We start from the raw sequence: 16,863 nt of genomic DNA on the forward strand, positions 1-16,863 counted from the left end.
ATATTGGAATTAGGGATGTACTGAGAAAAGTGAAATTTGGCATTAGACTAGACTAGAATAGACTAGAATAGAACAGAACAGATCTTTATTGTCACTGTCATAGGAACAATGAAAATCAGTTTAGCAGCTCTGCTCTGTTTCGCAGCAAAAACACTTAGTGCAAAAGACTGTATAAAAATATCACACAAAATACTGAAAATGTAGGCGTGTGCAAAAAGCTACAGGATAGAATATTAAATATACATATGCCACTAAGTACTACAAAAACTAATGAAATATACAAAAGCTAACTCTATTCTACAGATGAGAAATATGTACAACAAATACGCATATATACAAGCAATCTAGTATATACCGGAGAGATTAGGAAAACAAGGTGCATGTGTTTGGCATGTGGCACATGCATATAAGACATCATTTAACCAATGGTAGTGGCTCATATTTATTCATTGTGTTATATAATTAGGTTCATTCAAAGATAATGTAATCACGAGCTGAAATATTTTTAAATAGTTATGTTAATATGTCAACCTATTTGTATATATTTAATGAGGATTTTCCTGGCCAAAGGGGAGATAAATAGCAGAAAAAACAAAAAACAAATGAACATATATTTCTGTCATTTAATATCAATATTGGCCCAGAATTTTGCAATTGGTGCATGCCTAACTGCACTGAAAATATGACTTGCTTTATATAAACTAAGCACACAATCACTACCACATTGACACCCATTGATCTGTGCATAGCTGGGGCTTCATCCTTTTGTCCAAATGACATGAACACATATACCCCACATGTCCAGGGCTCCATCTGAATAGGTCTGTCCTGTTTCCTCCAGTTTCTAGGCTCTGAAACATCATTAGTAATCAACAGCAGATTATCTAAACTTCACGCTGCAGGACTGTGTGAATGAGAGCATGTATTATGCCGCCTTCCACAAATGGATTGATAAGGCGGGGTCACAAAGCGACAATCAGGTTATATCACAACGTTTAACCCTTCATTATGAGTAGCTGAGTGGGGGAAAAACTGCTCAAACAGTATCTTCAAAAACAGACTGTAATGTCAACCCGTGCAATTATCTGATCATATAAAGGTTGTGCTTAAATGATCCTGTTTGTGTATGACATCATTTTGGATCAAGTGACGTACTGAGCACAAAGGATGTTAAAAAAAATTGCAAAATGAAATTCAGAACTTTGATTTTAATACTAGTTTGTCATGTTTGCATATTTGGCATACAGTCGCGGAAAAAATGATGAGACCATCAAAAGTCATCAAAAACAATGGTTATGCAATCAAATATTAACTTCTGTGAGTATCATGTGACTAAAAAAAGACAGAAAAGAAAACATCGAATGCCTAAAACAACTGTTTTTGTCAGTACAATGCCATAGTTATTGATGTAAGAACTGAAGTGGTTTTGGTTATTATCAAGAAAACACGGAAAATGGCTAGATATCAGCTCTGAAATTAAACTCTTGCGAGCTATTTTTGTTGTTGTCATTATATTTGTCCAAAAAAATGTACCTTTAGTTGTGCCAGGCATTAAAATGAACAAGAAACTGAAGAAAACAAGGTTGGTCTAATAATTTTTTCTGCGATTGTATATGGACATTTCAAATTATTGATCAGTAGTGAATTTGTGTATTGTTGTAATTGCAATATTATCTACAAAAACCACATTATGAGCTTTTTCAATAAATTCGGTAGCCCCAATAATAATAATAATAACAATAATAATAATAATAATAATAATAATAATAATAATAATAATAATAATAATAATAATAATAATAATAATAATAATAATGATCTCCTATTTTAAAACTGAAAACTGAATGATGTCCACCCCCCATCAGTCCAATCCTCCATCTGACTGGCCCAGTGCTTGCAGATTAGTTGCCTTGGGAGTTTGAGATCTTGTAGCAAACCAAGACTGGATTCTCATGTATTCTTGTTGTCTTTAACATGATCTCACAAATCCAGCATGAAGGTAGCATGATTTGGACCGCAGAACAGCGTGGCACATTCTCACGTGGAGATCATTGCCAGATAGTTGCGAACTGGAGTTTACTCTGATAGTATTTTGTCAAAGATGAGCAAATTCTAGTAGAATATCACATCTTTTTGTCTTTTGATCTGAAAGGTGCATTGACTGACTTTTCATATTGCACTGACTGAATTCATGCTGGCATTTATTTACACCTGTAAAACTGGAAATTATTAAAGCCTCCCTTAAACCTCTTAAAGCCTCTGTGTTGAAAGATTATTTTTACTGTGTTGAGTCTTTTGTTTACAACTCAAGTTCAGTCTCATGTGAGGCAGGAAATTAAATGAATCACCAAATCTAAAAAAGCACAGTATGAATTAAATCATTTCTAAGGTGAACAGATATAACAATCACTGTATTGTGAGATATACTGCTAGTTAGGGATGTAACGATATGAAAATTTCATATCACGGTTATTGTGACCAAAATTATCACGATTATCCTTATTATCGAAGTATTATTGAAGTTGTGCTCAAAATGTTCAAAAAGTACTTATACACGCACTGAAATAATTTAACCAAGTTGTATTTTGGAAAAAATAATAACATAAAAAAAAATAGAATAAAATAAACTAATTGGCATAATATACCTTCTCTTGGGAGAAACATTCAAATATTAACCCTTAGTTGTCTGAGCCTATTTTGTCCGTTTTTCAGTCCTTTTGCCTTTATATACTATATAAACAAATGTTTACTATACCCATGTTTGATATCTGTTTTTTCAGCACAACTTCATCTATCTCATCTGTCTATTATTTTTTCACTTTAACCTACTGTAAAAATATAAAAGGCCAGAAAACACAAAAAATATAAAATCCGATTTGAAAAAATGTATATAATTTATTACATAAATAACACACAGATGTTTAATGAACCTTTTCAAAGACTTTAAAAGGGAATATTGGTTCCAAATATTAGGTATAGAAAAGTAAACTTGTAATAAATTAAAACTATACTCAGATATTTGACATAAAAGCAGATCTTTACATAGGCGTTTTCTCCCCTAAAACCACGGTAATCAAACACTGTTATCATGAAAATTAGAATTTAAACGGTAATACTAACTGTCTGCAATTTTACCGCGGTTTATCGTTATACTGGTAATCGTTACATCCCTACTGTTAGTGTGACAAAAAACACTGATACCATGATAGAAAATGACTACCATTAAGCATTAAAAATTGTATGTGTGAGCAAATTAAAAATAGAAAACAACATAATCAATGAGCAAACTTGCCCTGTGGCTAAAACCGAGTCTTTGGTCATTCAGTGTTGCTGTGGAGGACTCATTTTAAGTGATGAAGCTTTTCAACATTTTCTGTCCTGGTAATGATATCTCAGCTCAGGATACCAAGTGCTGGTATTAATATAAATTGAACAATCTGCATTCCTCGACTCACTGGAATCATTTGCATGTGAAGTAAAGGGAGGCCACAGGCTGAATTAATGCATACGACAGAAGAGAAGCTGAATTTTATTAGGATTTCAAGAAAGAAATGTGTGAATCGCATATGACTGTTCTGGCATATCAAACTGTCACCATATCATCTACCTGCACTGATTAATTAAAGTATGCTTCAGCAAGCAAGATCAGCGGTGAGTGACTCCAGCTTCAGTTCGCTGTTCAGTGCCAGTGAATAAACCCCACTTTACCCTGCACGGTGATTCACAGTTTCACAGTGCTGCCTGCTCTCATCTTCAGTCACACACCAGCCGCTGACCAAAAATCAATGTAGTTTACAGTCCAATGTGTAGGAGCGTTAGTCAACTTAGAGTCAGCTCATTTCATGCAGAAAGGCCTGTAACGCCACCACAGCCCATGCAATTCGGCAAATATATTTCCCAAGAAGAGTATTAGCATTTAGACTCGCAGCTATTCCTCTGTCTGGAAAAGTTACGACTAATGAATGCTATTTTAATGGCATCTCTTTATATCCCTGTCGTACGCACAGCCTCAGATGCTAATCCAAATCCATTCAATCAAAAAAGCAAATTCACATTGACTGTTCAATTCTGCAATGTGCTACGGACTGTCACCTTCTAGCATAAAACGCAGACACATTTACTGTCAGTATTTCACAAGGCAGCATTTAATCTTTAATCAAGGCTGGACTGTGTGTTCAACCATTCCCTGAAGACCTGTTTTCTCTGATGAGTAACCTTAAACATTAAAAGGGCAGAATGAAAAAAAAACTACCGTAGGAGCCAATTTCAGTTATCCGTGTACCTTTTACAGTAAAGTGACATTTTAAAAGGCCACAGTCCAGAAAAGATTTGCAGTATTAGTACTACTCTGTCATGCTTCCATCCAAGCTGCTGCATCATTGTTGCTGTAATCATGGTTACCACTCTGTTAGTCCTGCTACTAGTTTACCAGAGTCACACACAAGGGGTTTCTATGGCGCCTTGCATAACAAAAGGCATGATGGGCCATTAAGTTTGTGTGACAGCCTAAATTCAATAAAAGCAAAGACGAATAAAAGGGAGTAAATCATTAAAGTGTAAAAGCTACAGCCAGTCTTTTAATGATTCGTGTTGAAAAAAAAAAAAAAAAACCCAAAACAAAACAAACAAACAAAAGCACTGTCATTGTTTTTTGCAGCTGCATAACAGCTGGATTTTTTTTTTCTTCAAACTGTTGTTCTTGTCATGAGTAATATCTCACTGAAGTAAAAAAAAAAAATAGTGTTTTACTTTTTCAGAACAGTTCGTCCATCATCAGCTGACTACTTAGTGTAGAACAGATGTCAAATCATGATTACAACATTAGAGGATCAATTTGGATCAAAAAACAACTACATGATCAATATAGGGAGGAGCGTGTGGAATATTAATGCCACATTAATCAGATCTAGGGTGCATTGGTAAAATATTTTTTTCCCCTTTTTCTTTTCTTTTTGTTGTTGTTTTTTGGTTTTTTTTGCTTAGGAAGGTTCCTAACTGAGTGAAATGACCCAGAAAAGTGCCAGCAAAGATAAGAGCCAGATTAATTCTCCAAATGCTAAGGAAAGGGAACTTCACTGTTTCCTTTAGTATGCCCTTCAGGATATAAAGGATAATCCTTTACCAAAGGGAAGGAGATAATACCATCCAACAATTCACCACAGTGACAAAATCAGAACTTAAGCACTTACATTGGCTGTCATTCCTATGTTTAGAACTTTCAATAACAGGTGAAAATGGACAACTGATGGAAAATACAAAGTTAATGTTCCAGTTTCAGAATATTGAGCAATGTGGTAGTGCAAGATTAGGAATATATCATTTAATTTTAGGCTACATCAGTCACAGATACCTTTATAAAACAGAACAGTACACTTTGAATATTAAAATGCTTTTTCAGAAAAGAAATGCAGCCAAATCTATAGCTATATTTAAGGGTTAAAATGTTGTTAAATTTAACTATATACGATGTTTTAAATTCAACATGTCACCTGAAGTTGAGAATGACTGTATGCATATGCTTATCTTACATACTTTTACTGACTTGGATTCTTATTGACATATACGTACAGATTGTTTGGGGGGGGGTGACATTAAGTGTTATTTACAGCCTGCATTAGATGCGCTCTTGTAGTATTTCTTCATAACACTGCAGTTTCACAACAGAAGATCCACATAACATCAGCCTAGTGTAAGTGCAGTCAGATTCTCTCATCATCTTTCTGAATACTCCTTTTACCTGCTTTGACCTTCTGTCATTTTCTATTCGGATCCAGGAAGGTTTGCACTTTATGTGTGTGTCTGTTATTTTTAAACAAATATGGCACATTTGTACCACTATCAGTATTATAGTTACAATGTGAAATATTCATTGGGCAAGTATTTTGTACTTTAGTGAGATTTATTTATTATTTTACTATTTTATTATTTTCTATTCATTAAATGTATTTATTTAATCACCACAGTCAGCTCAAATAATCGTAAAGGGATTTGGCCACAGATCCACCAGACCAAGAGGAGCAAGGTGTCTTGGGCAACTGGAAAGGATGTTTCCTGGATGTAGGGGTGTAAGAAAATATGGGTTCTGCAATATATTGCGATATTTCATTTCACAATACTGTATCGATATTAAAAAAGTACTGTATTGATATTTTTAGGTATTTATTTAAATGCGGATATTGTGGAGGTTCATTTTTGGGTTTTTTTGTTTGCATTTTATTTATTATTATTTAACATTCTTTTATTAAATAATGTTAGTTCCTTTGTTGAGCTTGCACAAAAATAATGTGATGATGTTAGTTATGAACTAATAGAATATGAACATTTGAACAGGATCTTAAACTGTAATGTCAGTAAAACATAATTTAAGTTTTAACACAAGAAAATTTTGTGATAAAGCATTAGATCCTGTTCTGATCAAATAAAATGTGTGTAGTTTTTTTTGTGCATATTTCTGGTGTAATTCAATTCTTCAAGGAAATAATCATTTAAAAAAAAAAGAAACAAACCAAAAATTGCTTTTTTAACAGTATCATGATATATTGTGATTATCATATTATTGTGCGTAGTATTGTGACTTGTATCGTATCGCCAGATTCTTGCCAGTACACACCCCTACCGGGACGCCTCCTTGGTGAAGTGTAACAGGCATGTCCATCCAGGACTAGGTCCCTCTAAAGACCTGGAAGAAGTTTATAGGGAGAGGTGGGTATCCCTGCTTACGCTACTGCCTCCATGAGTCAAACCCAAACATGTATCAGAAAGTAGATTGAAGGATGGTGGATGATAAATGATGATTTATTTCTCAGTTAACCTACTTTGCTTAGTTATGTAGCAAAAATATCAAATGTTCTGCAGTTATAGCCAGATATTTCTAAACCTATATATCAGTCCCACAACCTGTTGGATCAAACTGGAACAACTGAGATGCTTTCAATCTTCAGTCCACTATAAAGTCAATACTTGGATGCATTTAACACCTCATCTCCTATCACTCAGTAAGATAAAGAGTAAAAACAACACCATTTGTTGATAACACTGACAAACATCCACTTAAGATGCAAAGGTGATAAGCAAAGCATTACAGAACAGCAGTAAAACTTTGAGTCAGTACTGAGAAAACTACAGCACCCATGAATCACAACTGTGTCTGTGATTCTTCCTGGCAGTGCACCAGCCTGGTATTTGCTGTGTGGTCAGCACATTGAACAGTCTTGATAAAAGCCTGGGAAAAGCCTTTGAAGACCAAACTTACAGCTGCGCGGCTACAAACAAACTCTGCTTAATTCATCTGCTGCACTCGAACATGTGACTGAACTACTGTTTGTGCTAATGATCTGAAAAGTTGAGGCAATGCTGACCATGTGGTCCTCCACAAATGGTGCAGTTTTCCTCTAGGGCGAATCAGGAATAAATGTGTGTTTCTGATATTCAGTGTGCTCTGTGTTTTATCGCCTCACAGCATTTCCCTGGATCATCTCTGGACCTGCTGCTGTAGTCCTGCTTCTCTCCTGTCTCCATCATCATCACTCATTTATCATAGATAGATAGATGGTAGAGGTTTCTGGTACTGGTACTAACAGGTGCAGTAGTAGTATATCCACTGTTAGTACTTGTATTTGGAGTAGTACTATTAACAGTTATGGACATCTGTTCTAGTCATTAGTAGTTATACTAACAACAGCTGTTCGTGTTTTTGATGGTTTGCTGTGCATCCATGTGTCTCCCCCTCCCCCAATCTCTCTCTCTTTCTCCTCCTTTAACCCTCTCTCTTTAACCCCAGTTGGTCAAAGCAGACGACCATCCTCCAAGAGTCGGGTCTGCTCGAGGTTTCTGCCTGTTGAAAGGAAGTTTTTCATCCCCACTGTCACCAAGTGTTTGCTCCTGGAGAATTCTTTTGGCTTAAGAGTCTGGTTTTGACCAGCTCTATATGTAAATTGCCGTGGTTGGTTGGTTGGTTGGTTGCTTGGTTGGTTGGTTGGTGCACATTCAGTCATTCATCATCTGAACCTGCTTTATCCTCACTAGGGTTGTGGGGGTCGCTGGAGCCTATCCCAGCTACTTATGGGCAAAGACAGGGTACACCCTGGACATGTCACCCATTCATCGCAACTGACAAAGAGACACACAACCAATCACTCTCACATTCACACCTATGGGCAATTTAGATTAACCAATTAACCTTTCAGTGCATGTCTTTGGATGGTGGGAGGAAGCCAGAGTACCTGAAAAGAACCCACGCAGACACGAGGAGAACATGCAAACTCCACAGAAAGGTCCCACCCATCAACTGATGTTGGAATGTTGATGCACAGTTAGTCTCCAAATATATTTTAAAAATCTAGATGGACAACAGCCAGGTGTATGGAGGAAAGTTTCACCTGGTCTTCATCAGGTGTGTAGGTAGATACAGGAGTTATGTACATGCCTGCTAAAGGTCAGGAAGACTGAAACAGTGTTCTAAAGTTTCAAGAAAGCAAATGTGTGTGTGTGTGTGTGTGTGTGTGTGTGTGTGTGTGGGGGGGGGGGGGGGGTCTCCTCAATCTTGTCAGAAACTGATAAATTTTATCAACCACTGTGACAAATGATTCATGGGACTGATCTAAAGAAGTTATACTGGACTGCAAAACACACATATCTACTACTGGCAAACAAAAGGACAGCTTAAAACAATGAGTCATGGGCTCTTCTGGTACATTTACAAACAGACAACTTTATCCCTTTCATGTACTCACTTTTTCTTTGAATTGCATTTTACTGGCTTCATTAGTGGTTAACATTACCTGGGGTCATATACAACCACTTATTATGTAAAGGACAAACTCTTTCACTTCCACTTACTGATGAAGACTGTGAGGTTAGGACACAATTAGCAAATGGAACTTTGAATTTACACCAGTGTGTCACTTGTATCTAAGTCCATAATAACATTCTATGCTCAGTAACATTGTCTGTAATAACCTGCCTGCAGTCCATGTAAAACATAGTAGGTTTACCCAAAATCTTTAAAAACATTTTTTTAGACAGCAACCATCCAAATTTGATCAGCTCGTAAAATGATAAGCATTAGGCAAAAGGTCCAAGGTGCTTCGCAACTTCGAAACTACTATATCACCCGTCTCTAACACAGGCAACAAATTCTGAATGCAACGCATATATCTTTGAATTAGAGTCGCAAACAAACAAGCAAATGGCAGATGACTCACATTATGTTACACACCCTTAATACACTAACAAAAGGTTTGCATTACCTGTTAGGGAGGAGCCATTTGTCTAATATACCTTACTTATCTCCAACTTGAGTGAGCAGAGACCTAGGGGACATTTACTGACACCACTTTTGTGTTGATGCAGGACCTGTAATCTTGCCACTGCGGTAGCTGATGCTGATATGAAACATACAGGCGTAAGTTATCAGCAACATCTCCAATAAGATAAAGTCCTCAGCAAGTTTAGAGTGGGTCAAAAGTCACACAGTGGGAGGAAGAAGCTCCACTTGAAGCAGAGTTTCTTTAATTGCTTGCATGCATTCCTACATCTTTATGGCCGACTTCAAACGTGGGAATTTGCATCAGATCAAAGTCAAAAGCATCGCCTGAACCTGAACACTAACCAAAAACGGCTAAGTCAACATAGCTCTGAATGTGTGCACGTATAATGTGGAAAGTGGGTGCGAGTCTGAATGCATGTGTGCTTGTTGTGGTATCCTGAACACAAGCATGACTCTGATCAAAGCACGTCATAAACCCTTAAGATTCAGCTGTTTCTATGAAAATAACTAAGCGTAAAAGAACCAATTGTCTGAGTGAGAAATAGTGTGGTGTAGGAGCTTTAAGTCTACCGTAGCTCTGATAAGCCATGCGTTCACAAACAACATTCTTAGAAAACACATATCACTACATAGTTTACACATGTTTATCTTGACTGACAGGACTTCACAAACAAAAAAAAGAAACATGATTAAATGTAAGTAATGGCATGTTAAAGGTTTGGTATGTAATCATTAGTGGCAGACTGCACTAAAGTACGCCTCACCTCACCCTGCCCTGTGGTGGCCCTATAGATACTAGAAGAGGCGCTCTCGTGAGACAGAGTTGTGTGTTGCAACCTTTTTGCCTGAGGGGATAATAACCCTGATTTACACTCAGACACAGTAGGTGACATTAATGCTCCTTAATCCTGGATGCCAGCTGATATAAACTGGAAAGAAGTAGAAAGGGTCTGCTCCGAGCCATTATAGAAACATAACAAAAGCAACATGGAAGAATCTATCAACGCAACCTGCTCCATCAATTGAGATTAACGGCTCAAACAAAGGCGAATTAAACAAAAATTATTCTTATTTTCAGGTAATTATTGTACAAAATGCAAATGTTTTTCTAAATATTGTATTTCACTTTTGTTTGTAACCTCCTAAATATTAAACATTGACCCTTTAAACATGTCCAGAAGAACAGGAATACACTCCTGAACAAAATCTAAAGACAAGGGAAAAGTTACAATAATTCACATGTTGCCATAGTGGATCATAACCAGGTAGTAAGTAGGGTTTCAAAATACAAAAAGAAGAATTTATGCAATTTATTGAGAATGCATTTTAACGCAAACAGGATGTTCATCAATTGATCAAAAGTTTAAGACCATAGCCTGGATTATGCTTTTTCCCTAAATGGAACAATAGAGCTTCATGTTGTGCAGGGGCATCAAACAGCAGCTGCTTATGTGGAGATGTAGCAGCAGGCATCCTTTATCACTGAGGGTCCTCGTCTGTGTGGTAAAGACTGGGTTTGTAACAGGACAACACTGCAATTCGCCAACGCCACCTGATGAAGGACTTTTTCCAGGAGAATACCATTGCTATTTTGGATTCTGCATGTTCCCCTGATCTAAATCCCATTGAAAACATTTGGTGGAGGGATGGTGAAGGAAATTTACAAAGACAGACATCAGTTCCAGACCTTGGATGCCCTTCGTGAAGCCATCTACATGACATGGAATGACTCCCAGTGCTTCCCACCAGCATCCTGGAAACACAGGCATCAAGTATGGCTGGACGGATTTATGAAGTGATCGACAAGAATGGAGGGGCTACTCAATACTGCGTCATTTATTAACACTTTTATTTCTGTTTTTGGCTGTTTTTAGGCTACAGTCTTACACTTTTAAAGTTAGAATTTGAATCCAGTTTTCAATAAATTGCCTATTCTATTTTTTGTCTCTTGTTCCAGTTTCTTATTTTTGCGTTTTGAAGCTCTACTTACAACCCAGTTACAATCCACTTCTGCAAAATGTGAATTATTGTAATTTCCCCCGCACCAGTCTTAAGATTTTGTAGCGAAGTGTATGTGTGGAAAACATGTTTCCTCTCTGTGAAATGACATTCACTATTGCTGTAGTGGGTTATGATATATGAGATTTTATACACTGTAAGCCCGGAATTTGTACTTACTAAAATGCTTTAATTACAATGCACTTAAATGATTTAAGTTTTATGATGTTACTATAAAATGTTAAGTATATTCTACTAATTTGTAGACATAGTTGAAAGTACAAAAAAGTTTAAGTTGAATGGAATTAAATCCTTAAGTTTTAGTCATGACCACACCTTTTTATCTTCACATTGCATTGTGGGTACTGGGCATGTTGTTGAAAATGTGTTATTTTTCTGTGCAGGGGTTCAGCGGGGTTGTGGTGTTAGTGTTAATTTGGATTTAATGTGTGTATGGCAGTGTTTATTGGCCTTTTTGTGTTTGTTTTTGTATTTTTGTAGAGCTGCACCATGAGTCCGAGCCATAGGAAGAACAATGGCTTTCCTGTTCATCTAGGAACATAATTATAAAATAGAAATTTTAATGTCTTGACAAATTTAAATCACTTCCTATACCAGCAAATGATGTTGCGTAAACTTCCATTCATGCTATAATATAATAAGTTGAACACTATTATGACTATTTCGGTCAGCAATAGAATTTTGAGTTTGATTAACTTAAAAAAAAAAAGTTGATTAATCAAATTATAAATTAATCTGGCTGCAATTGAGAAAATTAGTCAGTGTAACCTGAAATGCTGAGTTGAATGGTTGGATAGTGGGGTTGATTTTACAACAGATTTAAAGTACAAATAACTTGTCTTTCAGTGTTTTCTACTTAATAGTTTAAGTTCAATACCTTTAGGAATAAAGTTGAACCTACTTAAACCAATTGATTAGTCAATCATTACTCAAATCATTTAAGTGCAATCACTTGCCTGAAATTTTTTGAGTAAACTCTACTTATCCGGGCTTACAGTGTATAAAAATAGTCAGATTTACTCTTTTCTCTCTCTGCTTGTTCCATACAGTGTGTAAAAAACAGTTCCATGCTTACAAGAGGACACCACAGAGCTACTATTTGAGTATTTTTTTTATTCAAAACACTGAAGTGTTTGCAAAAAGCAAACAGAAATAGGTGTAAATTCAGCATATGGGGTGTTTTCACAGCTGAATAATTTGTCATGATATAAAAGGTACAGTCTGGTGACAAATAGCCTCATTAATGGGCTTTCTATATACACATCTGTTTGCTGTATTTTGATGTGCAGGTGTTTAGGGAATTCCAGTATATTCTAGAAGCCCCCTAGGGTGGCCGAACCATTGGTACCACCTAATTGATGCTTTCTCAGACTACCGGTGACGTCGCTCCAATAGCATCATGCCATGAAGTCAGCCCCCCACTCTCTCCACTCCAATTCGCATGCACTTTACAGAAGCACTGCGCAGCGCACACGCCTGCACCCTGCGTTCACTCACGCCGGGGAAATCACACTTAAACGGCTTCGTCTGCAGGAGTGCATGCGTCTCATACCAAGAAACAACGTTTTCTTACAGGTTTAGCCAAGTAACATAAGCAGATGCCTTTTAGATTTCAGGTGACAAAAGGTGGTTTTACTCAAGCATCAGCAGGCTCCTGCAAAGGGAGGGGAGGGTGGGGTGGGGTGGGGGGAGAGCAAGGAATGAGCTGTCAGACCTGTGCATGCAACCCCCAAATCTGCAACAAAATCAATCAAGAGGTCAGCAGTGTGTGAACGTAAATATTGTGCAAACCTGCAGAAGTGCACAGGTTACTGCGGTAGGAACAAACTGACGCTGTCAAGTGGAGACCTGTAGGGACCTCATCCAGTCGGAGTACTCTAACGTAAATGGCAACTTCCCACACTCCGCTGTGGTCCGTCTGTGAGATGAAAATACACGCCTTTTGCCATATGTGTGCACAGTCTATGCCGCCGACGCACCGGCAGCGGCACCGGCGTCATATGGAGACGGACCGCTGTCAACAAACCAAACCCGGCAAACAGGCACTTCACTACCGCTCACTCACTCACACTACACCCAGTACCCAGTACCCTAAACCCCGCACCCTACACCCAGCCGCCGCCCCGCTTACCTCCGGTGGTGACCTGTTTTGTCTTTCTTCCCCTTCGGCCTCCTCTTCCTGGCCTGGATGGCCATCACTGCCGGGGTGAGGTTGTGTTTATCCACGGCCGAGACCGACGTCCAAGTCCGGGGAAGGGTGTAGGAGGGACGGGGAAAGAGAGCGAACACACACCATCAGGCTGTGGAGCTGGCTGCTGTTGTTGTTGTTGTTGTTGTTGTTGTATATTTACCGTCGTGTTTCCTGTCCTGACAGACTATCCACACGCATAAGTTTGTTTCCAGTTAAAGCCTGAACACAAACACCAGTGGACAATACGCACCTTTCCTGGAGCTCATGGTTCCTCCTCTTCCCCTCAGCAGGAGCAGGCAGCACGGCGGCAGCAGCAGCCGGATCCTGTGTGCTCTCCTTCTCCCTCACTCACACACACACACACACACACACACACACACACACACACACACACACACACACACACACACACACACGTAACCTCTCCGCCTGTGGATGACACGCGCTCCCTCTGTCGTTTCAACCGGGAGTCGCTCCAGGACTACGTGGACCTGCGCACTTTTGCAGTTTTCTCCACATTTTTTCCACATTCTGTGCACAAGAGATTATTTTAGGTAGTTCTATGCACAGGCTATTTATGTCACAAATATCACCCAGAGGTTCTTCTAAAAGCAGGCAGTGTCTAGACTAGACTGTTGATTAACCCTTTGATGCATGAATTATGAGAACCTTAGTCAAGATTTTTTCTTGAGTGATTTTATTCTTCTTTAGGCATGAAAAAAACAATGCAATTGATTTTTTTTTTTTTTTTTTTTTTTTTTTATGAACGTTTTTTTCATGGAGTTACAGAAATGTACACTCAGCTGGACATCAAAGTGTTTAACCCTTTCATGCATAGTGGTCACTACAGTGGACAGTTATTCTACAGCTGTTCTCTTGTATATTCATGGGTTTTGTTGTTTTAGTTCCACATCAGCCAACACAGTGGACACTTACGCATCATCTCATAAACTGCAATTCATACCATTATTGTAACTTTGCTGTTCTTGGTTGGTTCTTGAGTGGAAATCAGTTGTTAATATTTATTTTTTGCACATTATCTCCATGAAGTGAGTCATAACTAGTATTAGAATATGTTAAAATGTGAGAAAACATCAGATTAGCTGCATTAAACATGGTTTCATTTCACTGTTTTCATATCACTTTATGATATTGGGTTTTAAATACATGTTTCTTTGCTTCAAGAATAAAATTCATGGTGTAGCTGAGTGAACATTTTTGTAACTCCATGAAAAACAGGTTGATTTAAAAAAAAAAATTCAATTACATTGTTTTTTTTTTTCATGCCTAAAGAGGAATAAAAACACTCAGGAAAAAAAATTTGATTAAGGTTCTAATAATTTGTGCATGAAAGGGTTAATTTTTGAAAGAAAGGAGCATATATTTAAAACCTATCATCAGAAAGTAAGATAAGATATACTTTATTGATCCCCCAAGGGGGAAATTGAAGTGTGTACAGCAGTGCAAGACAGTATGCATCAATACAATAGAAAAATAAAGACATAAAAATATAAACAATATAAACAAGTTTGCTAAAGTGGCTAAAGTGACAAAAAATAGCAATAATAACAATCATAAAGTTATATTCTTTGTGAAAACTATGATATAAAAACATTTTTAATGCCGCTAATCTGATGTTTTCTCACATTTTAACATACTCTAATACTAGTTATTACTCACTTCATGGAGATAATATGCAGGAAAAAAAAAGATTGATTTTTAATTGATTTACACTAAAACATGTTACTACAGATCAGTTTTCTCAAGAACAGCAAAATTACAGTAATGGTATGAATTGCAGTGTTTGGGATGATGCATTAGTGTCCACTGTGTTGGCTTATATCTAACTATAACAACAAAACCCATAAATATACAATAGATCAGCTGGAGAATAGATGTCCACTGTAGTGACCAGTATGCATGAAAGGGTTAACCCTTTGATGCATGAATTATGAGAACCTTAGTCAAGATTTTTTTTTCCTGAGTGTTTTTATTCCTCTTTAGGCTTGAAAAAAACAATGAGATTGATTTTTTTTTTTTTTTTTTTTTTCAATTAACCTATTTTTCATGGAGTTACAAAAATGTCCACTCATTTGGACAACATGTGTTTAATTTTTGAAGCAAAGAAACATATTTAAAATGCAATATCAGACTAATAACAATTAGCAGTTTTTTTTGCTCTCAAATATCTTACTGCAGATCAGGTTTATCTAGAACAGCAAAGTTACAGTAATGGTATGAATGTCAGTGTATGGGATGATGCATAAGCGTCCACTGTGTTGGCTGATATGGAACTAAAACAACAAAATCCATGAATATACAAGAGAACACTTTTGAACAGCTGTCCACTGTAGTGACCAGTGTGCATGAAAGGGTTAATCCCATATCAGTCAAACTCACAGCCATAATGCAAAATCCCCCAGTACCTCTACTACCTCTACCCTTCTTGATGATTTAGTACAGGGGTGTCAAACTCATGTTAGTTCAGGGGCCACATTCAGCCAAATTTGATCTCAAGTGGGCCGGACCAGTGAAATAATAACATAATAATATATAAAAAAGTCAACTCCAAAATTTCCTCTGTGTTTTAGAGCGAAAAAAAGTACAATTAAGCGAAAAAAAAATGTTTATACTACCAACTATCCTTTAAAACGATGTGAATAATATGAACAAACTGAAATTTCTTTACATCATTTACTTATATAAACTTACAGAGTGGATCTACAAATACACTAAACATTTAATAAAAGACAGAATATTGGTAAACTTGCACTTCAGACATTTCAAAATGTTCATATTTGTTCAGGTTATTCACATTTTTGTGAAATGGTAGTTTGTTTTAGTGTAAATACAGTACAATGACAAGAAAATATTTATATTTACAAAGAGAAAAATGTGGAGTTGTGAGTATTTATGAGTTATTATGATAGTATTTTACTGATCTGACCCACTATAGATTAAATTGGTCTGTATGAGGAACCTGAACTAAAATGATTATTATCTTCAGTGTAATTTTTGCATTTTACAGATTCATCCCAGGGGCCAGACTAGACCCTTTGGAGGGCCGGATTTGGCCCCCGGGCCACATATTTGACACCTGTGATTTAGTTGAACCTTCATATAAAATGCATAAAGGGTGAAGTGATGGCAAAATTTTAAAGCTTTATGGATAAAGTTGCCTCAATTTTTGCAAGAAAGACAAGGAAGGAATAATCAAATATTATGAGCACTGTTTTTTGCAATCAATATTTACTCTTCAGCTACATTTCACTTCACCATAGCAGTCTCAATGTGCTGTACAGACAGTCTTGGTAGCAAGCCCAACATGCTGCATCTATACTATTTATAGTGTTAGCTTTTGTGTGTTATTTTTTGTGTTGCCGTC

The 16,863-nt window shown here is 37.0% G+C and overlaps 1 protein-coding gene across 4 annotated transcripts in view; it reads right to left on the reverse strand.

Annotated features, from left to right (window-relative positions):
- The window catches only part of srpk2 (SRSF protein kinase 2), a 131,491-nt gene extending 117,659 nt beyond the window's left edge, over nucleotides 1-13,832 (reverse strand). For all 4 annotated transcript variants that reach the window (XM_030136933.1, XM_030136932.1, XM_030136931.1 and 1 more), the window contains exons 1-2: nucleotides 13,729-13,832; nucleotides 13,419-13,485 (exon numbers count right to left, since the gene is read on the reverse strand). In XM_030136933.1, the coding sequence (XP_029992793.1) occupies nucleotides 13,419-13,485; nucleotides 13,729-13,744 (83 nt within the window). In that variant the 5' untranslated portion in view covers nucleotides 13,745-13,832. The remainder of the gene's footprint in view (nucleotides 1-13,418; nucleotides 13,486-13,728) is intronic.
- Nucleotides 13,833-16,863: the final 3,031 nt, after the last annotated feature.

Source organism: Sphaeramia orbicularis, chromosome 6 (genome assembly GCF_902148855.1).
Source record: "Sphaeramia orbicularis chromosome 6, fSphaOr1.1, whole genome shotgun sequence".
NCBI lineage: Eukaryota > Metazoa > Chordata > Actinopteri > Kurtiformes > Apogonidae > Sphaeramia > Sphaeramia orbicularis.